This window comes from Meriones unguiculatus, chromosome 17, assembly GCF_030254825.1.
Source record: "Meriones unguiculatus strain TT.TT164.6M chromosome 17, Bangor_MerUng_6.1, whole genome shotgun sequence".
Taxonomy (NCBI): domain Eukaryota; kingdom Metazoa; phylum Chordata; class Mammalia; order Rodentia; family Muridae; genus Meriones; species Meriones unguiculatus.
The window spans coordinates 91,203,047-91,226,847 of NC_083364.1; the positions used below are offsets into that span (position 1 = coordinate 91,203,047).

Here is a 23,801-nt window from a genome sequence, read left to right on the forward strand (position 1 = left end):
TTGTTCTTTATATTTTATATAACAACCTCAATCAAGCCATCTGCGGCTGGTTAGTCCAGCAAGGAGCCAGGCTCATTCTACTTCACTGCCTCGCATTTTTTTGTGCTACAGCACTCATATTCACATTCAGAGATGGTGACACTGAAAAGATAAGGATATGGCCTTCAGCGAGTTATACATACATGTGCATAAAACAGTGTTTCCTTTGGTACTTATACAAATAACAACAATGTTTACAGCCCAGTTAAGTGGTATCTCACACAATAGTTCCACATTCTGTTAGCTGTGCTACAGCTGGCTCACTTGACTTCAACATTACAATACATTTGCATCACTGGAATCTGAACATGCAGAGACATGTAGGGAGTTTTATTCTGCCTTCTTTTTGTCATTTCTCTATCCCTATTGCAAAACAACTCAACACATGCCATAGGCACCAAGCATATTTAGTGAGTTTGTGTCATAACCACCTAGTTCTTCCATTGGAAAACAATAGTTTATTCAACTTTAAAGATATTCACATTCTTCTTGTAGTGTTCTTGATTTTACCAGTGTAGGTGGTGAGAAGAATGTTCATTGCTAAGGCAACACTGAAGTGCAATGTTTCTGACCATCTCATGTGTGATGCCAACAGTACCTCAGATGTAAATAGTGCAGGTTTTAGAGCACTCCAAGCATTTCTAGAATGAGTTAATTGTTTTTAGAAACTTGCAATAGGACAAGTTAGAAAATATTTCTCACTTGAAGAAATCCTATTTTGTTATCTCAGCAACTGATTAAAAATGCTTCTTTCCAAACAGAATATTTTCCCTCAGAGGTAGTAGATTTCCTCAAAACCACTTATATTCATTCTTTTTGGAAGTTTCCATCAAACTAAGCTTCTGTGCTTTTTCTTCATCTTTCCAGCTGCTGTTAATAGCAAGCATTTGAGAATCTAATTAAAATGTTCACGTTGAATCTGAACCAATTCAATTTGTCCTATGAGAGAAGCAACATTTCTTCACTATGAACTGTTCTTTTTTTTTTCCTGTGTAGGATACCTGTTTAATTTTGTCATATTTCTGAACAGAAATAGGAACTCTTGCATGTAGTTATTGGCTCTATGTGACAATTCTAGGCACTTTTATGAGCATAATTCACTGCATGTGGAATGATAATGGCAGCAGAAAACTCTGCATCATTGGAGTTTAGCAAATATCATCATAGAACAATCACCAGTGTTTCAACACAAGGATGCCTTTCCTTTCTCCAAGGAATCTGAAATACTGAAAGCCAAGCCACTAACAAAGAGACTAAACAGAGGAAAATAAACAATAAGCTTGAAACAGCAAAATCAACCCTTTGTAGGAAGGTACATACAGCACTCTCTGTGGGTGCCTCTTTATCTCTTTAGGTAATGAAGTATTCCAGACCCAGTTTTTACAAGGCTAAGGGAAATCAAAGTCCTGCCAGAGATCATGCCAGTAGTCCAGATAGAGGAGACAAGTGCAAATTCAGGGAAACCAAGAACCTCTAGTAGGATAAAATGCTCTAAACACTTAATGTAAAGCTAGAGAAGTAACTTTAGCTTCTTGCAGATAAACTGCTATATTATGGTAAATAAAAGTGAAAAGAAAGTAACCTAATGTCAAGATGTCAAGTTCCATCCTGTTCCAAAAAATGTTATGATTTAAAATTTCTTTGTTCATGAATAAATTTAATTGAATAGAGATATATCAACATTTTTCATTCTTCTATTGGTTGATGATCGTCTATGCAGATTCTTTTGTAAAGAGTGTTGCAACAACTTTTTAATTTATTTTAAAAATAAAACAATGCAAAGTAAAAAAATTAACAGAATATGCTGAGTTGATGTGGAAATATTAATCTATTAGTATTTCATAAAATAAAATATGTGTGGTTAAAATAGGTCTAGGCACCAAATGCTCATGTAAGTAGCTCATTTTCTTATCTTCTTGAATATCATAAAACCTTGTTAAATAATTTTCTGTAACTTGTCTAGTTTGATGAAGATTTATAAATATAATGACTTACAATTCAAGTCATAATTTGATCATGAATCCACTGGCTAGAAGAAAAGAAATTGTATACAGCGTATGAGCATTCTTTGTTTGAAGAATCATGATAATATGGCTGTTTCTTAATGTAAATAGAGTGAAATCTGGGTGAAACCCCTCCTGTGGTGTTTCTATCCACCACAGACAGGGCTTTAAAATGCTGGGAAGATACAGTGTTCTCACAGAGGACACTGTTCCCCTGAATTATTTTAATTTTTTTTCTACTTTCAGATTATGTTTTATTATGATAGCTACTATGATAGCCTTGCTTACATTGCTCTGGGCTCTGGTGGCCTGGGCTCTGGTTGTAGCTGTAGCTGTAGCGGTGGCTATATCTGTGGCTTTGGCAAGTGCAAACACAGCTACTGTAGCCAATATAAGAGATATTAGACCTATGGATTCCACTGAGAAAACCCTAGAAATACTCCAGAACTTATATGTTCCTGGATTCCATGCCTAAGCTCTTATCTTAGCTCGTTTTTAAATAACAGTTATCCACCTTGACTTACTTAGGAGAAAATAAAAAGCAGTTTAAATTCTCCATCCACAATATTAACTGAATACAATCATTCAGAAAGATTAGTTTTATAAAAAAATAATTTTGCTACCATTTTATTACTATTTTTACTCCACACAAAACACAGCCAATATTCCAAATATGAGACTATCTTTAACTATTTTCAATAAAATCTCTTAGTTGACAATTATTTCCTTGTGCTCTATCTAATATGTTTATAATGTTTGTTATGTGTAAACCCTTGAGAAAGTATTGTGACAGAAACACTATACACAAAAGCATACATGTGAGAACACGCTATATTATGAAACTTGCTTTTGGCCAACCTGAAGTTGCTTCAGTGATCAGCACTGGGCATCTACCATGACAGAGACATACAATAATTCTAAGAGCTCAAAGTCATTATCAAAGATGTGTATGTGGTTCAGTACCAAGGACAGTTCCCCAAACCCCATAAACCGTGTTTGTATTTTTCTAGATGAAGAAGAGGAAAATAAACCAATTAACTAATTAGTGCAGGGCATACTTTGTGAATATTTTATGTGATTTTTATGCTTTAGAATTAGAAGCATGTGAGAAGCATGCCTATTAAAATGTTTATGCATTTATCTCTCCCCGAGGCTTTGATGACTTTGTCCAAATGATCTGCTCAAATCTGAATCCTTGCAAGAGTGGGCCTGGAGCAGAAAACAAATTGATAAACATTGGAAAATATAGATTTTGAACTTCACTTTTCTTCACTGTTTATTTCTAGAGCTAAGGATATAAGCTATGGGTGTATAATGTTTGTAATGAAAGAATTATCTGTACACTTAGCTAAAAATGATCATATCGAAATAAATACAGCTGGATTTGGAAAGACAAATGCTGCAAGTTTTCTCTTTTGTATGGATTCTAGAATATATACATGTATGTATTGTGTGTGTATATACTGTTATGTATAGGGGAAGAGTAAAAGTCATGAAATTAGAAAGGACATTATGGAAGACAAAAATAGATTTTACTGTGGGAGAAATGAAATAAAAGAAAAAGAACTTTTATGCAGGGTGCATGAAAATAGAAAGATAGTTGATAGCTGGAAATAGAAAGAGGATAAATGGGAAAAGTGGAGGAAGAACCAAAAACTATGAGGAGCAATGATACAATGAACACAGTGCTTTGTTACTAATTCTAGACCTAAAAATAAGAAAAGGAAAAAGCCTGGTATTGTCTGTTTGAAATAAAATAAAATTGCTTTTCTGAGCCTAGTTGGGAAAAGAATCATTGATTCTCTCCTGTGTTCCTTTGCAATGCCTTTCTTGGAAGTATTGATTTATAGCTTCCATGAAAATGCAATTTTTAAATAAAATGAAATAACATTTTGTTTTTATCATTTATTTTGTTGCAAGGTACAACTTTGGAATGATGAGGAAAATGTTGGTATTTTGATATGCTATTATCAAAGCGGTGTGACTGCTAGAACAATTAGAGCACAGTAATAAAGAAATAGCACAGAAAGCAAACTATATTATCACATACCCCTGTGGCTGCTAACAATGTTTACTGTACTTCATAACCGGGGTCATCTGAAGGGCTGCAATACAGCCCGGGACTTTTGATGGGATTGATAAAAATCATGATTAGGTGCCACCATAACCACACACTCAGTCACCTAAGGAAATAAAATAGGAATTTTGTATGTGACACGTATTTATTTGTTGAGAAATCTTCAATAAAATCCTGCACATACAATCCTGACACACAGCTCTTTTAGGCTGTGATGATGCATCTGTTATGGGTCTGGATGGTACAAAATGCATGAAAGAAATGAGAACTCTCTCAAAGTCTGTACATGACTTAAAACTTCAATTTGGAAATTATTGAAGATGGAATATGTGACATAAAAATTGCGAGAAAACTATTTCTGAAAATATAGGGTCATAAAAAGAAACCTGAAAAAGGAAAAATGAATAAACATAAAACAAATTGACAAATGGAAGAGACCAACACAGGGTGCAGTTGAATAGAGGGACGTCAGAAGAACTTGCCAGGACTGAGAAGCATTCACTTTATTTGAAGTCTTGCAATAGGATAACTAGCTGATAATTTATTACTTGCTTATTCATACTTTTTTCTCTTTTAAGATATAGCTCACATCCTAATATATTTTCCCATTCTTTTTCTACATCGTTCTGCTTTAAAAATAATCCTGTGACTTAAGTTAGTCTATACCAAGAAGAATCTTTTTTTAATACAGCTATCACATTTTTTTTTCATTTTTAAAAATGTGAGATTTTAGGATTTCTTTTTTTTAATTAATTTTTATATTAATCACAGGTTATTTACTTTGTATCTCAGCCATAGCCCTCTTCCTCATTCCCTCCCAATCCCACCCTTCCTCTCTCATCTCCTCCCTGCCCCTTTCCAAGTCCACTGCTAGGGGAGGTCCTCTGCCCCTTCCATCTGACCTTAGCTTATCAGATATCTTCAAGACTGGCTGCCATGTCCTGCTTTGTGGCCTAGCAAAACTGTTCCTCCTCCGGGGGTAGGGGGTAAGGAAGCCAGTCATTGAGTTCCTGTCAGAAATAGTCCCTGTTCCCCTTACTATGGGACTATTTCTGACATGAACTCAATGGCAGGCTTTTTGACCTCCTCACCCCCCAAGGGAGGAGCAGTCCTGCTAGGCCACAGAGAAGGACTTTGCAGCCAGTCCTGAAGATACCTGATAAAACAGGGTCAGATAAAAGGAGAGGAGGTCCTACCAAATCCTTGGAAAGGGGCAGGGAGGAGATAAGGGAGGGAGGGTGGGATTGGGAGGAAATGAGGGAACAGGATACAGCTGGGATACAGAGTTAATAAAATGTATCTAATAATAAAAATTTAAAAAAATAAAAATAAATTTAAAAAAAAGAAATAGTTCATGTTCCTCTTACTAGGTTACCCACTCGGTTACTGAGCTACCATGGGCTACATCCGAGCAGGGGTTCTAGGTTATCTCCATACATGGTCCTTGGCTGCACAAAGAGTCTCATAGAAGACCCCTGTGCCCTGAAATATTTTGTCCTTGTGGATCTCCTGTCCTTTCCTGGTCATATTACCTCCCCCTTTTATCTTTTGATTCCCTGCACTCTGCCGAAGGTTTGGTTATGAGACTCTGCATTGGTACTTTTACACAATGGAATACTACTCAGCAATTAAAAACAAGAAATCATGAAATTTGCAGGCAAATGGTGGGATGTAGAAACGATCATCCTGAGTGAGGTATCCCAGGAGCAGAAAGACACACATGGTATATACTCATGTATATAGACCTATAAGGTAGGATAAACATACTAAAATATGTGCACCTGAAGAAGACAAGCAAGAAAGAGGACCTGGGGTAAGATAATCAATCCTCACTTAGAGAGACAAATGGGATGGACATGGGAAGTAGGAGAAAACAAGTTAACAGGACAGGAGCCTACCGCAGAGGGCCTCTGAAAGACTTTACCTAGCAGTGTATCAAAGCAGATGAGATACTCATAACCACAAAGAATCTTAAGCCATTTTTCCCATTCTGCCTTACTTCTATGTTGCTTAGGGTATGTGGAATCATATTCCACATGCATTCATATTCAGACCACAGAAATGACCAAAAATAATACCAGCAATGCCTCCAATACTGTTGTGAGCTTTCATATCCTAACATGAAGTAATTTCTTTTGAATAAACCAATAACTTCAAAGAATATTAATGTTCACAAATGATGTGTAGCTATATTCCAGTATTTGTTTTGTGATGTTGCTGCTTCCTGACCCAGTATTGGATTTTATTTGTTTTTATATTCCCTCTTAGAAGCCAATGGTAATGAGCACTGATATTCCCACTGTTAGGATGCCAGAATTTGTTATTTAAGTTTTCTGAGTAGTATTTTGGGGAGGGATTTACAATTTGAGAACTTGATCTTCAGGGATTAGACATATCATGGCTACTTTCTGCTGAATAAATAAATCTAAAACCAATACAGACATAAACAACAGAAAAAGGTTTCTTTTCTGGTCATAAAAATCTGCAAAACCATGAAGAAAGGTGAATAAGTACAAGAAAGAATGAAGGTGCTATGCAATTTAAATACACAATTTTCCAAACCGGTATACTTAACTCTTTAAGTTATATCTGGAGCAACTCATGAGAGCTTCAGAGAGATCTAGCTGATTAGCACTGTAATGTAACCTATGGATAAAATAAAGAGAAAATAAGACTATCAGCAAATTTTTCCCACTGTCTGTTTTGGTAGTAAAGATAATTGTATTAACTACCTTGCTAGTTATTAGTTATGTAACTCAACACAAAAATAAATTCATCAATTTCCACATTATTTATTCACACACTCACCTTAGGAGAGGTACTGTTTTTCACCGCATTATCCTACTGTGTATTATCAGTAAACTATACCATACACACTGAATATTAAGATAGTGATTAATAGCCATTAAAAGGGCAATAAGTTGTTAAAAAATATCTTCTCTGCTTCAAGCTTTCACTATGCTTTACAACCAAGAATTTGTAAGAGCCAGGAATAATCATGACTTTCTTTTGTTTGCATTTATCTTCCTATGGGGAGTGGTTTTAGGAAAATATTCTAAACATGCTGTAAAACCTTATGATTTCTACAAATCATGATTCTTCTAGACTTTTGCAACAACTATAAAGTGCAGGTAGCCTCTTCTGCAGTTAAATCATCTATGATCATCTCTCCTTAGTTGAAGATAAACACATAACCCAAAGGTAAGGATGTTATAAGAAATTATTCCCTGGAAAATGCTTTGGTAGGGGAAGAAATAGTGCCGAGCTGCCAAATGCATGACCCTACTCAGTGTTAGCCAGTTAAACATATATCACAGTCTCCATTCGCTACACAAAATCTGTGTGTGGATGGCACCAGTAAAAAATGTCTCATACATTAAATTGATTGAACTAACATTTATTATTTTTCATGTTCTTCCCTTCATACTGGTCTACAGTTCCCACTGGTCTAAAGTTCTTGTTGTCTCCCTGAGATTCCTCTTGCATCTCCAGGTGACTGCCAAGTACAACAAGAGCATCCCTATTCCTGATTAATTCCATCATGAGACATCTGCACCTAATAAATGCTGAAATAGTGACAAGATTTTAAAATCATAATCTTGAGCTAACCTACAAGTTTTCTTTTTCTACTGGTTAGCCTTTACTGTACCAGAATATGCTTTTAGGATGTGGGAATGAAAAGTCATCAAAGCACTTACTCAGGTATGGAGCCCGAGAGCTAATTACCTGGTGAGGAGATGCGCCCTGTTGTGCATAGTGATATACCCTCAATAGGAGTAACCACTCACTTGGGATTGGATTTGAAGCCCACTATCCAGGAGGGAGCCTATGCCTAGTTACATAAACCTGATTACATACAACCTGACAACGATATCAGAACTGGGAAGTTCAAGGCACTGGAGGAGAATATACAATTACTGTTTTGCAAAAAGGTCATTTATCAAACTGTTCCCTGACATCTATGGTTATTCCAATTTAAATACACACACCTAAAGATCCAAAGCTAGAACCCACAGATGAAAGAGGCCTCTGGGTCTCAGCTACCCACTGCTCACAAGGTTAAAAAAAATGTTCCGTGGAACTAAATGGAGAGTTCTCAAAAGAAATACATGGGGTCAAGAAATATTTTTCAAAATAGTCAACTTCTTGCCACCTCTGTCTCTGCCTCTGTCTGACTCTCTCTCCATTTTTCTCTCTACTCTCTGTATCTTCTCTCTCTGTCTCTTGCTCTGTCTGTGTTCATTTGATTTTAATGAGGATCATCGTTGTGAGCAGGAGGCTCATGTATTTGAACCTGGAGGACTAAATATTAGACACACAACTGGAGACAGTGGCCATCACTCTTCTATAATCAATCAGTAGCCAATAGTTCATTAGGGAACAAGAATCACAAAGATTATTACAGCTCTAAAAAGAATTGAAACTCTGAGATCAACGATCAATAAATGGGACCTCATGAAACTGAAAAGCTTCTGTAAAGTAAAGGACACTGTCATCAGAACAAAATGACAGCCTACAGACTGGGAAAAGATCTTCACCAACCCTATATCTGACAGAGGACTAATATTCAGAATATATAAAGAACTCAAGAAGCTAAAGAAACAACAAGTCAAATAAACCAATTAAAAAATGAGTACAGAGCTAAACAGAATTCTCAATAGAGGAATATAAAATAGCAGAGAAACACTTAAAGAAATGCTCAACCCCATTAGTCATCAGGGAAATACAAATCAAAAATGACTCTGAAATTTCACCGGACACCCATTAGAATGGCTAAGATCAAAAACTCAAGTGACAATGTATGCTGGAGAGGATGTGGAGAAAGGAAAACTCTCTTCCATTGCTGGTAGGAATGTAAACTTGTACAACCACAATGAAAATCAAACTGATACTTTCTCAAAAAATTAGGAATACTGCTACCTCAAGATCAGCTATAGAACTCTTAGGCATATATCCAAAATATGCTCAAGAATACAGCAAGGATATTTGTTCAACCATGTTCTTAGCAGCTTCATTTGTAATAAGCCAGAAGATGGAAAAAACCCAGATGTCCCTCAACTGAAAAATGGATACAGAAATTGTGGCACATTTACACAATAGAATACTACTAAGCAATTAAAAATGAGGAAATCATAAAATTTGCAGGCAAATGGTGGGAACTGGAAAAGATCATCCTGAGTGAGGTATCCTAGAAGCAGAAAGACACACATGGTATATACTCACTTCTAAGTGGATATTAGACATGTAATATAGGATAAACATACTATAATCTGTACACCTAAGGAAGCTGGGCAAGAAGAAGGACTCTGGGTAAGATGATCAATCCATACTCAGAAAGACAAATGAGATGGAAATAGGAAAAGGGAGAAAACAGGGAAGAGGAAAGGAGCCTACCCCAGAAGGCCTCTGAAATGAAAGACTCTACTCATCAGGGAATCAAAGCAGATGCTGAGACTAATAGCCAAACTTTGGGCAGAGTGCAGGGAATCTTATGAATGAAGGGGGAGATAGAAAGACCTGGAGGGGACAGGAGCTCCACAAGGAGAAAAAAAGAAACCTGGGCACAGGGATCTTTTCTGAGACTGATAATTCAACCATGAACCATGCATGGAGATAACCTAGAACCCCTGCACAGATGTAGCCCATGGCAGCTCAGTGTCCAAGTGTGTTCCCCAGTAATGGGAACTGGGACTGTCTCTGACATGAACTGATTGGCCTGCTCTTTGATCACCTCCCCCTGAGGGGGGAGCAGCCTTACCAGGCCACAGAGAAAAACAATGCAACCAGTCCTGATTAGAACTGGTAGGCTAGAGTCAGATGGAAGGGAGGAGGACCTCCTCTATCAGTGGACTTGGGGAAAGGAATGGAGTAGATGAGGGAGGGACAGTGGGATTGGGAGGGGAAGAGGGAGTGGGTTGTAGCTGGGATACAAAGTGAATAAAATATAATTAATAAAAATTAATTAATTAAAAAAATAATTCCAACATATATCTAAATGTAATGAGTCTTAACCAAAGGAAAAAGATGTACAAAATACTTTTTAAAGCATTTAAAGAAAGTTTAACATAAATTAAAATTTTAGAGGATGCCAAGATTTGTTAAACATCAATGATATGAAAATGGATTTATAGATATACATATATATGAAATGTCTTTTGTAATAAAATACTTATAAGAAAATCCTGTCATGAAAAGGGTTGATTTAAAAAATTATACAGGAGTAGGGAGAGCCAGAGGAAGAATATTGACACTTATTAAATCTTGAGGATATGTTTGTGAAGCTCCAGAGTTTAATATGTTGTTATTCATGCATAAAAGAGTCCTTAATAAAGTAAATGGTGATACACAGAAAGTCTGCAATGTGCATGTATGTATATATATATATATATATAAGCATAGATATAATACAATAAGAAATATTAATATAGTCTTTACATTATCTTTTATCCCAAGACCCCTTTAACTTTATGAAAATTCTTTCTTTCTAAGTTCTATAATATAATATTGAGGAGATTATGGGCTAACATGAAAATATTAATAAATTTTCTAAAATCTGTGTATTATTGTAAGCAATAAGTACTTATTTAATAAATCATGATTAATTAGAATAAAAACTTTTTTAATCTAACTAATAGGAAAGTTAGATTTCATTGTAATAAACTTTATTAGTGAGCATTGAACAAAACAGAATAACATTTCACATTAACACACATGAAATGTATCCATTCCATGATCCATCTGTGTGTTCTGTTTTTGTTTTTGTTTTTATCTTCATCTGATGCAAGATTTCACAAAAATACTGCGGTTTGCTCTGTTTATTCATTACATGCCTTGCCTTTGACCCGTGCATCCAGAAAGATTCAGCAAAGCTGGTCTGTGCTGCATTCCTCGTAAACAGAGTGTTGAGCCCCGCTTCATCCGGGTGAAGATCTGTCTTCACAGGGCACAATATTCTTACACAATAATGAGAAAGATCAAAACAGGCCCAATGTCCTACTGGGCTACATGGTTCATCACACACATGCTGCAGTCCCAACCGCGTAAAATCCAGACAATTCCAGAAAATACAGTGAAGTGGCAACATCTATGAGCTCAAGTCAACTTTGATTTGTCATGAAATTTGAGAATTAGCTACAGACACATGTAGGTACAAGAAAAGACCATGTAATTTAAAGTCAATGGCCTGAAGTAGTTAATTTTTGTTTTTCAGTATGGTAAAATTAATTTATATATATATGTATATATATACATATATATATAGTTATAGTTATAGTTATGGTTTCTTAGGGATGACTTACACTTGTCCAGTTTGTGAACATTTGTGTTTTTTTTTTTTTTTCAATGCAGTTTATTCAGGAACATTGAACAATCTTCGGACCCCGGGGAAAGCCAGCCCACAGCTTAAATAGCCTCTGGGTAGCCAACCCAGGCGTGCCACGGGGGCAATGCAGATAGGTCCACATACATGGAAGCAAGCCAGATCCTCAGCCTTAGCCAAATGTGGAATTGTTCGTGACAGAGAGCACTCACCATCGGGAAGGTGGAAGGCGGAAACCAGCTCCATCTTTAAGGCATAGCATTCCACAGCTCTCTACAGTTCCCCCTTTTTGTTTTAGACGCATCAGGCAAGAGTAGAGGTCTGATCTCTGATATTAGAAATAAATTGGGACTTTGTACAGATGTTCATTTTTTTTTATAATTACTCTTGTTTTCACTATGAGAACTTGAACGGGTTTTAGTGAGTTTCACATTTGTATCTATTTATCATTTAATTTATAAGCTATTATCTTAATATATACCGGATTTTAAACATGAAGTGCTTATCACTGTTTTGAACATTTGCCCACCATTTCCTTCTTGATGACATTTTTAGGATATTGGATATTTTGGAGGTACAGTTTTACTAGAATTAAGTCACCAAGGGCATGCCTTTGAATGTCATTACAGACTCCAGGTCCACTCTTCTTTCTACTTCCTGCCTGCAATGAGATAAAAAAAAAGCCTATACATAGTTGTGCTTCCACAACATTCTCCTAAGCTCATAGAACCAAAGGGCCATGAACTGAATCCTTAGAAAATATGAGACAAATAATTCTTGAGCTACAGAGCTGGCTCTGCAGGTAAAAGCAGTTAGGAGTTCAGTTCGCACCATATGCGTTGAGCAGCTCTCCACTGGCTGTAGTGAAAAATTTCCAAAGTCCTGTGCTTTCTTCCAACATCTACAGACACATGCACACAGTGGCAGACACTCACACAACCACACATTTGCACAGGTGAATAAAATTTTTAAGAATGCATCCTAAAATAAAGTTATTCTCATTAAGTTGTTCTGTTATAAATTTGGCCATAAAATAAGCAGAAACTTAAGTCAATATTTAAGTCAATAGTTGTTATTTCAGACACCTCACAAAGAATGCAAACACTTTATTCTGGCATCTAACCACTTTGTATATTTCAGCTGCTAAGAGGATTAATATTCTGTTAATGCAAATGCGTTAGAATTGTCTGTTCTTTACCTTAGCATTAGACTGTTTTTCTAATTAAGTGAATTTAACAAACTGCTCTGAGAATAACAATAGGTTTGAATGACTTTGTGGTTGGTGACAATTTGTAACACATAGTGCTGCAAGAGAGAAAGCAAAGCAGTGAGAATCATAATCATAGCAGTGAAACTGACCTAACACATCTTAAAAGTGACTAGCTGATATTTTGCCCTCAGTACAGACCACTTTCAGGAGAAAATGATGTAAATACATTGTAGTTTCATAGTTATGAAGCATAGGAAACTATGTGGTGTTAATAATTTGCACTAGTCTGGAACGTGAGAAATATTAGAGCTATACACCTTTGTACACAAACCTATCAGCTGACATTCACTGTCTAAGTAATGGCATTTTTGTCAAATGTTACCACTTTGGTAAAGCTGTATCAACAGGTGATAGAGAATTAGGTTTTGGACAGCTATTTTCTTTTTGTGGTTTTTTTTTTTCAAACACTGTTTAACTAAGATAGATAGAGAGATAGAAAGATAGACAGATGGTAGATAGATAGATAGATAGAGAGAGAGAGAGAGAGAGAGAGAGAGATAGATAGAGGTAGATAGAAATATACTATAATTAGTAAGATAGGGTTTAACAATATATCTTTAAATAACTTAATTGAAAGTGTATTTTAATATGAACAAAGTGCATTAATGACTTACAACAAAGATAGAAAAGTCCCCCTGCACATTTGTAATGGCATATTTAGCCTAGTCTGGGTTATAGAGACTCACTGCTCAGGAATGTGCAACAAGCGACAAGGTGTCTCCCAGGGCTGCATCATGTTCTCCTGTAGTCTGAAGAAGATGCTTTCTTGCTACCTGACTGATGTTAAGCTTCTGAATTGTGGGCAGTTCTGGAACCTCCGTGATGCCTGACCTCTCTTTATGAGTTTCACATTTTCTAAAGAATTCTCATTCTGTGGATTCTCCAAAGTTTTCCTGAGCACCTGAATCTATGCTCACTTGAATAATGCAATTGAACATCTAGCTATGTCCACTAGATAAGCTAATCTCATCCCTCTGTACTCGGAAAATAAACGTCAGTGTTGCCTGGGAGTCCTCAACTGTCGGAGGCACAGCCAATGTTGTGTGTTATTGTTAGGTATTCATTTCTTTTATTTATATGTTTGATGAACTGTGTGCCTTGTAATGGTTTACTCTACTGTATTTCTCTGTGTGTACGTGTGTGTGCCCATGCACATGCATGCACACATGTGCACACGCTTGTGTGTGTTAATGTGCAGGTAGAAGGACAGTGACATATCAATAAGGATAAAGAGGCAGAGACAGTAGATGACTGAAATAAAACATGTTTTCTGAGCATGATAGGTCACCTGTACCTAGGAACTAACAGCAGGTATGTACAGAACTTGTGAGCATGCACAGGACTTGTGCTATACCAAAACAGAAAAAAATCCCAGCATGGAAAGGAAAGATAAACACCAAGTCTAGCCTTTAACCAGGGAATTGCTGGCAGTTATGGTTGCCAGCAGTGGGAGAGTCATTTTCCTACAATGGGTAGTTTTAGGGAAGTGGAAGAATATGAACAATGAAAATTAGAGTTGATGGACTATAGAAAAAAAGATCATGACATGAACTCAGTGGCTGGCTCTTTGATGCCCTCCTCTCCTGAGGAGGAGCAGCCTTACCAGGCCACAGAGGAAGACAATGCAGCCAGTCCTGATGAGACCTGATAGGCTAGGGTAAGAGGGAAGGGGAGGAGGACCTCCCCTAACAGTGGACTTGGAGAGGGGCAGGGAGGAGATGAGGGAGGGACGGTGGGATTGGGATAGAATGTGGGGGCTACGGCTGGGGTACAAAATGAAAAAAACTGAAATTAATATTAAAAAATAAAAATTAAAAAGATCAATAAATTGACATACTATAGAAAGGGTGGATATGGTAGGAATCAGGGGAAATGAGCGAATATAATGAAATTACATTGTACAAAATTCTCCAAGAACTAACAATAATTTCTAAAAAAAGAAATTGAAGAACAAAGAATGAAATGGTATTTGAAAACCTCCAAGTCTGATATGACTAAAATTTCACACCCTAATGTTACCTCTTCTTATATGAGTCATTTGAAATATGGCTTCAATGTGACTCATAATCTACTGCTATACCTGATATAATGGCCAATATATCCTCATTTTTCGAATTGTAAATGATGCTTTTGCTTGCCAAAACACTGTATGTATATATATATATATATATATGTATATATATATATATACACACACACACATATATAGTGTTATCACTATATATAACAACACTTGCCTGCTGTTTTCTTGATACTGTAAATCTTAGCCTAATTTCTTAGCACTGTGCCTCCAAAAATGACAGTCCCTGATTCACACTTTAACTGTCTACATCTACACTGTGCTCAGCAGGGATGGTATGGTTGCTATGCGTGATATACATTCTGGTGAATGATGTGAGTATATCAAAAAGATTTGATATTTCTCAGCTTCTAATGTTTAGATACTTAACTTTCCCTGAAGGTCTGTGCGCTAAAGGCGTCGTTTCCAGGTTACCATCATTGGAAGAAGGGGTTCATTGGGAGATGCTCTGATCTTGATAGCATGTCTCCAAAGGGCATGTCACTATACCCTTTCATTCCATCTTTGACTTCTGGTCATGAGTGAGCAGCTTTGCTCTATCATGTATGCCATCATAAGATGTTTTCCAACCAGAGGTCCAAAGGGTAGGGACAATCTCCCCCCAAAGTGACCAAACGCATGTATTTTCCTTTATAAAATAACTATCTCAGATATTTTATCACCTGAGGAATGCAAACTAGCATACCAGGTCAGCACAGTAGTTTTCAACGTCCTGGGTCCCTGACTGCATTTTATAAAATGTGCCTCACATCCTTAACAAACAATTCTACATTTTCCATTTAAGGCACCCAAAGGAGTGTGCATAATTAATCAAAATATTTCTTAAGAATTTCCATTGCAAGAAGTAGCATAGCTGAGAAGTCTAAGATGCAGGTCTAAGAATTTCCCACTATATTCTGAAGTGAAACAATGCAGTTTTACATGACATGATACCACTCTGGCAAAACTATCAGCTTGATTTAAGAGGATTTTATTTGATTTTCAAAAAACTACAATATTTTTCTGAAAAGCTTCTTTTTACTAATCATATCTGAACTAATAATGAAGATCTAAGACATTGGCTAAGTGGTTAATGGAACTTATTGATCTTGCAAGGACCTCATTTTGATTTCCAGCACCGACATAGGGACTCACAACTGTTTATAACTCCAGTTTCCTTGATGCTATCCGTGTTTTCCCTAATAATCATGCCACTGATACAACTGCTATGTATATGACAGACATTAACATCAATTAATAAGTACATAAAATTGAAGACAGCTCAATTTCATGCTGTTTAGTTTGTATCATAAGGAGGCAGGAAAAAAAAAGAGAAGAAGAGTAGGACAGATAACTTGCATAATCATAGATCAGTGCATCTCTAAAGCCCCATTGGAGAAGCTTCTTCTTGCAGAAAAGAATGACTAACACAGAGTCCCACAACTTGCCAAGTGAAACAGAGTAATTGACTGTGGAGTGCTCAGCCATAACTTCATCATCTGTATTTCATTTTCTCCTCCTAGTCTCAGGGACTATTGTGAAGGAATAATTCAAAAATATACTGTAAGAGCCAAAAGTGGTAGATGACCACAGGGAAACAGTGTTTTCTGACACAGAGGACAGTTGTATGTATGAACTCACAGAGATAGTGGCAGTGTGCACAAGAACTACGCAAGCTCAAACCAGACCAAATCCCAACACAGAAAGCTGAATACTCCCCTAGCGTCCCGAACTAAGGAACTTCTGAAAATTTATAGCTGCTGAGGGAGGGAGAGCAGGTTTTGTTTAAGGGTGTAACCCCTGGTAGGTTGATCACACTCCATTTGTCACACCCAAGAGTACTTGGACAGCGCAAAATAGACTTGATAGGGTTTTAATAATTGAAAATAGATATTTTTCATACAACATATTCTGAGTATGGTTTACCTTCCCCCATTCTTCCTAGGTCCTTCTCATTTCTCCCTCCATCCAGATTAAAAACTGTCTATCTCTCATTATTAGACAAGCAGAAATCTAAAATAATTAATAATAATAATAATAAAGAACAAAGGTGGGCAGGTAAGAGAGAAAGTGATTCTGGGAGTAGACAGTTGAGGTAGGTAAATATGACCAAAATATACTGTAATGAAATTCCCGAAGAACTAAAAATATTTTAAAGAGTCCCTTCTTTTCTGAAGATTGAAATAATGGAAAATAAGGGAAAGACTGAAAAATGCATATTAAATAAGTTTACACACAACAGTAATTACTATTCAACAAAACTAATCCACACCATATCCATTCTGTGTTAACCAGACTCAGGAAATATTCTTCCACATAAGATTCATTACACAAAGACATCATTAAGAAAAAAATCAAAACCCTTACTGTGGAACATTAGAAATCAAAAAATCCAAAGAATATAAGAGGGAAAAATACTATTTTAATGATTGTACTAAATGAGTGAACCAGGGTTAGATGTCTTCAATTAATAAAGTATAGCGTGATATAGGACTAGATAGGCTCTTGAAAAAGGAACCAGAATTTTATACCAGCTATCTCATTGCTTGACCATAGATTTATGACACAGAAACACAATTATCTCGGTTATGCAGCCTAAGTATCAATCATTCACAGAACTCATGGTGTTTTTAGAAGCATAGTGGGGAGATGTGTGAAAATACCTGTGGTTTTCCTGACCAAACACCCAGGTGTATAAAAGGCCCTTGGCAGATGGTGACACCCAGAATCAAAGAACATTCTACCAGTTCATAACTGAACAGTCCACTCCTGACGCCATGTGTTACTATGGCGGATACTATGGAGGCCTGGGCTATGGCTATGGTGGCCTAGGCTATGGCTATGGTTGTGGTTATGGCTGTGGCTATGGTGGCTATGGTGGCTATGGCTATGGCTATTGCCGCCCACTGTGCTGCAGAAGGTACTGGTCCTGTGGCTTCTACTGAGGGATTTCTACAGCTGCTCAGTCTATTGGCTACAACTTGCTGTCTTACTGGGAGACACATCAGTTCTCATCAGGAATTCTTAAATATCTCCCACAATTCCAACATTATAGTCAACTATGAGGAAGATGAATGAAAAGCAGCATTTCCATTCCTCATTTCCCAGTGGACTGCAGAGTTCTTGATAATCTTTATAATCCCAATTAGACTGTGTAAAGTGTTATGATAGATGCTTTTGAATAAACTATTTTTAAAAATATTCTTTCTTACCATTTTATTATTGTTTCTATTGGTTTGGGATATGTGTCTGTGCCTGCTTCATCACTTATATGTAATAGTTAATAAGTTAGAGAAAATTGAAAAAGTGAAAAAAAAGAAAGGGAGAAACATTTTGATTTAGGATTCATATAATACTAGACATTTTGATTGTTTCTACAGAGCTGACTAACATCACAAAAAAATTATTTACTAGCAGACGTACCCTGTGACAAAACCCTTTAACTTGCTAGTAAAGATTTCAGAGGAAGCAAAAGTTAGATCTATGAATCTTTCAAAAAGGGTCTACATTGTTTCAGTAATGGCTGTAATCGCACATATTCTCAGCAATGTATATAGAGTTTCTGTTCCTTTACATGTGTTCTGAGACCCATGTGCTAGCTAGTTTCAGGTCAACATAACACAAGCTAGAGTTACTAGAAATGAGGAAACCACAGTTGAGAAAAATCCTCCATAATATCCAACTGTAAGGTATATTTTAAATTAGTGACTGATGGTGGAATGTCCAGTCCATTGTGGGTGGTGCCATCATTGGGCTGGTGGTCTTGAATACTATAAGAAAGTAGGCTGAGCAAGCCATGAGGAGGAATTCACTAAGCAACACTCCTTTATGGCCTCTGCCTCAGCTCCTGCCCCCAGGTTCCTTTCTTATTTGCATTTGTGTCCTGACTTCTTTAGATGGCGATGAACAGAGATATGGAAATGTAAACCCTTTCCTCCCCAACCTGCTGTTGGTCATGGTGTTTCATCACAGCAATAAAACTAAGACTTAAATTTTCTCTCTATAGTCATTTCCTTAACAATGGTCAGGGACAATCTCATTATCACTTTGATTTGAGATTATGAGACAATAGTGAAGTAGAACTTTATTTAGCCTTTGGATATTTTCAGATTTTCTTTTGAAAAATGTCTGTTTTAATATTTATTCATTTTAACCTAAGTATATTTTTATTGTGCTTTTAGTTGTAGATAGTCCATGTTTATTTTAGTTATTAATTCCCTACTCTGTAATATATTCTGATTTTTTGGGGGGGAGGGTTTGGGGTTTGTTTTGTTTTGTTTTTGTTTGTTTGTTTGTTTGTTTGGGTTTTGGTTTGGTTTTCCACTGTGAGGATCTTCCTGTGAAGAAACTTATTAGTTTATTACAATACAACTTGTCTGTTTATGTTTTATACTTGTACTGAATTTGTACTAATACACCATCCATCTGCTACAAAGTGAGAGACAAATGCAGTGCTTGTTTGGTCTCTTTTAAAGATTAAGAGACTATATGCATGATTGCATCTAATGTTTTTTGTATAATCAACAAAGATTCTACTACAAAGCATATTTCTGGAAATGGCCCCTAAATCTGTGTTTATGTATGTCTGTGTGTAAATTTGGATGCGATATGTCCCTGGTGTAGGCATACAGGTGGGAGAGAGCAAGTGAAGGCCAGATTAAAACACTGAATACTCTGCTCTGCGCTCTTCCTGACAACCTAATTCTTCTAACATGGGTTCTCACACTAAGCATGGACTTACTATGGCAACCAGCAATCTCCAGAAATCCTCCTGCCTCTAACCACAGAGCAATAGGGTACAGGCATGTGGCTACATGGCTTTTTATATAGCTCCGGACATATTAAGCAATGTTCACACACTATATACCAAGTAGTTCTCACTAAGTCATCTCACAAAACATTGGGTGAACTTTTAAAGTGACATACCACTGATTTACTTTAATGTCTAAGAGTACATGTGTATCTTGACTTTAAAAAAGTGAAGTTAGAGTTGGTAACTTTCAATGGTTAAGAACTCTAGCTCCTCTTTCTAGCGTACGTAGGTTCAATTCCCAGCACTCACAAGACATCACAAGACTGTAACTCCAGTTGTAGGGGTATCCATAATACCCACCTGACATCTTCAGGTACTACACCCATATAATACACAGACATACATGGAACCAAAAACCGCATACCTAAAAATAATAATAATATATATATTTTATTTTTTTGAAGTCATCATTTTCTTTTTTTAATTAAATTTTCATGTTTTTAATATTTGTTACAGTTTATTAACTTTGTATCCCAGCTGTAGCCCTCTCCCTCATTCCCTCCCAATCCCACCCTCACTTCTTCAGCTCCTCCCTGCCCCTTTCCAAGTCCACTTATAGGGGAGGTCCTCCTCCCCTTCCATCTGACCCTAGCTTATCAGGTATTGTTAAAACTGGCTGAAAATTTCTCCTCCATGGCCTAGCAAGGCTACTCCTCCCTTGGGGGCAGGGAGGAAGTCAAAGAGCCAGCCATTGAGTTCATGTCAGAAATAGTCCCTGTTCTGCTTCTAGGGTACCCACTTGAATACAGACCCATCATGGGCTACATCTGAGCAGGGGTTCTAGGTTATATCCATACATGGTCCTTGGTTGGAGATACAGTCTCATAAAAGACCTCTGTGCCCAGATACATTTGATCCTTTTGGAGCTCCTGTCCTCTCCAGGTTATACTAACTCCCCCTTCTTTCATATGATTCCCTGCACTCTGCCGAAGGTTTGGTTATGAGTCTCGGTATCTGCTTTGATACACTGCTAGGTAGCGTCTTTCAGAAGTCTTCTATGGTAGGCTCCTGTCCTCCTGTATACCAAAGAAAAAAGGGCCAAGAAAAAAATCAAGAAAACAACTCCCTTCTCAATAGCCACCAATAACATAAAGTACCTTGGGTGACACTAACCAAGCAAGTGAAAGACCTGTTTGAAAAAAAAACAAAAAAAAAAACAAAACAAACAAAAAAAAACAAAACAAAACAAAAAAAAAAAAACTTCAAGAAACTGAAGAAGATATCATAAGATGAAAAGATCTCCTGTGCTCATGGATTGGTAGGATTAACATAGTGAAAATGGCCATCCTGCCAAAAGCAATCTACAGATTCCATGCAATTCCCATCAAAATACCAGCTCAATTCTTTACAGACCTTGAAAGAAATATTCTGAACTACATATGGAGAAACAAAAAACCCAGAATTTCCAAAATGATCCTGTACAACAACAGATCATCTGGAGGTATCTCCATCCCTGATCTCAAGCTGTACTACATAGCAATAGTAATAAAAATGGCATGGCATTGGCATAGAAATAGAAAGGTGGCTCAATGGAACCAAATTGAAGACCCAGAAATAAACCCACACACCTATGAATACTTGATTTTTGACAAAGAAGCCAAAACCATTCAATAGAAAATAATTTTTGAAATTAAGCTCCATCAAAGTTGAATGTTTGCTCACCCACTTATGTAGAGTTTCTACACATAGAATGGCATTTTATCTTCCAATGGTTATTAAATGACATGCAGGAAAATGATGTACTTAGAAATAAATCTAGATAAATTCAGATAAGATAAACACTTACCACCAGTTATAGATAATTTAGGCAATAAATGGCTCATTCTTCATGGGTGAGACTTCAGAAATATTCTCTTATAGTTAAGTTAATTACAAAATAACAATGACAGCCAGAGAAAGAAAGCACAAAGGCCTTTTTGTGGAGTAACGAATGTCAAACAAATGTAAAAAGGAGGACCTCTTTAATGATTTATGTCACCTGACAGAAACATGCTATGTGTTCACTAAGCTAAAGGAAGAATGTTATAGAGCCTTGAAAATTGATGGGATTCCATGATTTGACCATGGGATCCTGAGGTAAGAGCAAAATTATCTCAGCTATGCAGCCTTGTGTGTCCAGTAAATCACAACACTCGTGATGTTTTCTGAAGCACAGTGCAGAGATGTGTGACACTACAATGCCTGTGGTTTCCCAACAACAACCCAGCTGTATAAAAGGCCCTTGGCAGATGGTGACATCCATCCTGACTCCAGGAACCTGCTGCTTATCTTCCTCTGAACAATCCACTCCTGACACCATGTGTTACTATGGCAGATACTATGGAGGCCTGGGCTATGGCTATGGTGGCCTAGGCTGTGGCTATGGTTGTGGTTGTGGCTATGGCTGTGGCTATGGCTATGGTGGCTATGGTGGCTATGGCTATGGCTGTTGCCGCCCACTGTGCTGCAGAAGGTACTGGTCCTGTGGCTTCTACTGAGGTGTTTCTGCACCTGCTATACCTACTCAGTACAACCAGGACTATAATCAGATAATCAAAGTATCTCGAAGTGTCTTAAAACCAGAAATATTTTAATGGCTTCCAAAACACTATCTATATTCTCTATTATTTGTTGAAATTCAACTTGTCTATTTTTTTGTCTCATCTTTATCAATGATATACTATGACAGTCCATAAAAGTATTTCTTCTAAAATGTACTTAATAATTTGTATAATACATCGACCTGGATCTCAACTTATATATAAAATAAATTTTTGCTGTTAAATAAACTATATTGTTGTACTCATTGCCTTTTCCTAGTTCCATTAATTTTCAACAATAGTCTCCCAAATGTACTTGTAAGTTTGTAGAAGTTCAATGTGTACATTTGCCTCCGGGGAAGAGAAAGAACAGAGAGAAGTGAAACTGTCCTTTTGTGATAATTAGGCTTCTAAAAATGAATGGAAAAAAAATCAATTCTTACTAACAAATCATAAAGACTTTTATTTATATGCCTTTTAATAACTACCACTGCTTCTCTATGCTGTACATTTGTTTTAAAGACAATTATTTTCCTTCATATTTGAGCAATCATTTTGGTGAGATATTGTGGATGACAATAGCATCTGATACAATCACACCTCAAATTCCTTGATCCTCTGTTGAATACAATCTTCCTATCCCTTTTTCTGCAATGACACCTGAGCCTTAGGTGCAGGAGTGTTTTATCCATCTAGCCATTAAGGCTGGGCTCCACAACTCTGTATTTTGATTGGTTGTGGTTTTCTGTAGTGGTCATTGTAGCAAAGAGATGATTCCTTGATGAAGATTAAAGACCACACTCTCCTTGTTTCTGTGGCTATTTTTCAAGTTAAATTTTTTAATTTATTTTTTTATTTATTACAGTTTATTAACTTTGTATTCCTGCTGTAGCTCCCTTCCTCATCCCTTCCCAATCTTATCCTCCCTCCCTCATTTCCTCCCATGCCCCTCCCCCCGTCCACTGATAGGGGAGGTCCTCCTCTTCCATCTGACCCTACCCTATGAGGTCTCATCAGGACTGACTGCATTGTCTTTCTCTGTGGCCTGGTAAGGCTGCTCCTCCTTCACGGGGAGGTGATCAAAGAGCCAACCACTGAGTTCATGTCAGAAACAGTCCCTGTTCCCCTTATTAGGGAAACCCACTTGGATACTGAGCTGCCATGGACTACATCTGTGCAGGGGTTCTAGGTTATCTCTATGCATGGTCCTGGGTTGGAGTATGAGTCTCAGAAAAGATCCCTGAGCCTAGATTCTTTTTCATTCTGTTGCTCTTTGATTTGACTGCCCCTCTTTTGAATTTTGATTAGTGATTGAAACCACCTAGTTGCCTCCCAAAATCCGATAAGGAAAGATAGTATTCCTAGGTGACACTAATGTGAATGTATGCATGCCATAAACATTTTCCCACTGATAAAATCCTCAACAGACTAAAATCCTTTCTTCATATACTGCTATCAAAAACAATAATAACATTAATTTCTCTGAATTAATGTACTTTCCAAAATGAGAGCCTAATTTTTTCTGCTCTTAATTTGTTCACTTTATCTTCTCCTTGGTGGTGGACTGATTTAGAAAGAATCCCACAGAGTCCAGGCTGGTCTTGAGCTTAGTGTGTAGCAGAGGATGACCTTTGACCACCAAATCCACCTGATGTCTCTGTTCTCGGCTACTTGAACTCTGAATATTAGAACTGAAACATATT

The 23,801-nt window shown here is 36.9% G+C and overlaps 2 protein-coding genes across 2 annotated transcripts; both read left to right on the plus strand.

Annotated features, from left to right (window-relative positions):
* The first annotated feature begins 17,543 nt into the window (after positions 1-17,543).
* LOC110544655 (keratin-associated protein 20-2-like) lies at positions 17,544-17,711 on the plus strand. The gene has a single exon (XM_021630552.2). The coding sequence runs from the start codon at positions 17,544-17,546 to the stop codon at positions 17,709-17,711; it is 168 nt and encodes a 55-aa protein (XP_021486227.2).
* A 4,165-nt stretch (positions 17,712-21,876) lies between these two features.
* LOC110543989 (keratin-associated protein 20-2-like) lies at positions 21,877-22,056 on the plus strand. Its single transcript, XM_021630148.2, has one exon. The coding sequence runs from the start codon at positions 21,877-21,879 to the stop codon at positions 22,054-22,056; it is 180 nt and encodes a 59-aa protein (XP_021485823.2).
* Positions 22,057-23,801: the final 1,745 nt, after the last annotated feature.

Excerpts from the sequence above, each read along its gene's own strand:
- LOC110544655 (XM_021630552.2), top strand. The coding sequence starts at position 17,544 with ATGTGTTACTATGGCGGATACTATGGAGGCCTGGGCTATGGCTATGGT.
- LOC110543989 (XM_021630148.2), top strand. The coding sequence starts at position 21,877 with ATGTGTTACTATGGCAGATACTATGGAGGCCTGGGCTATGGCTATGGT.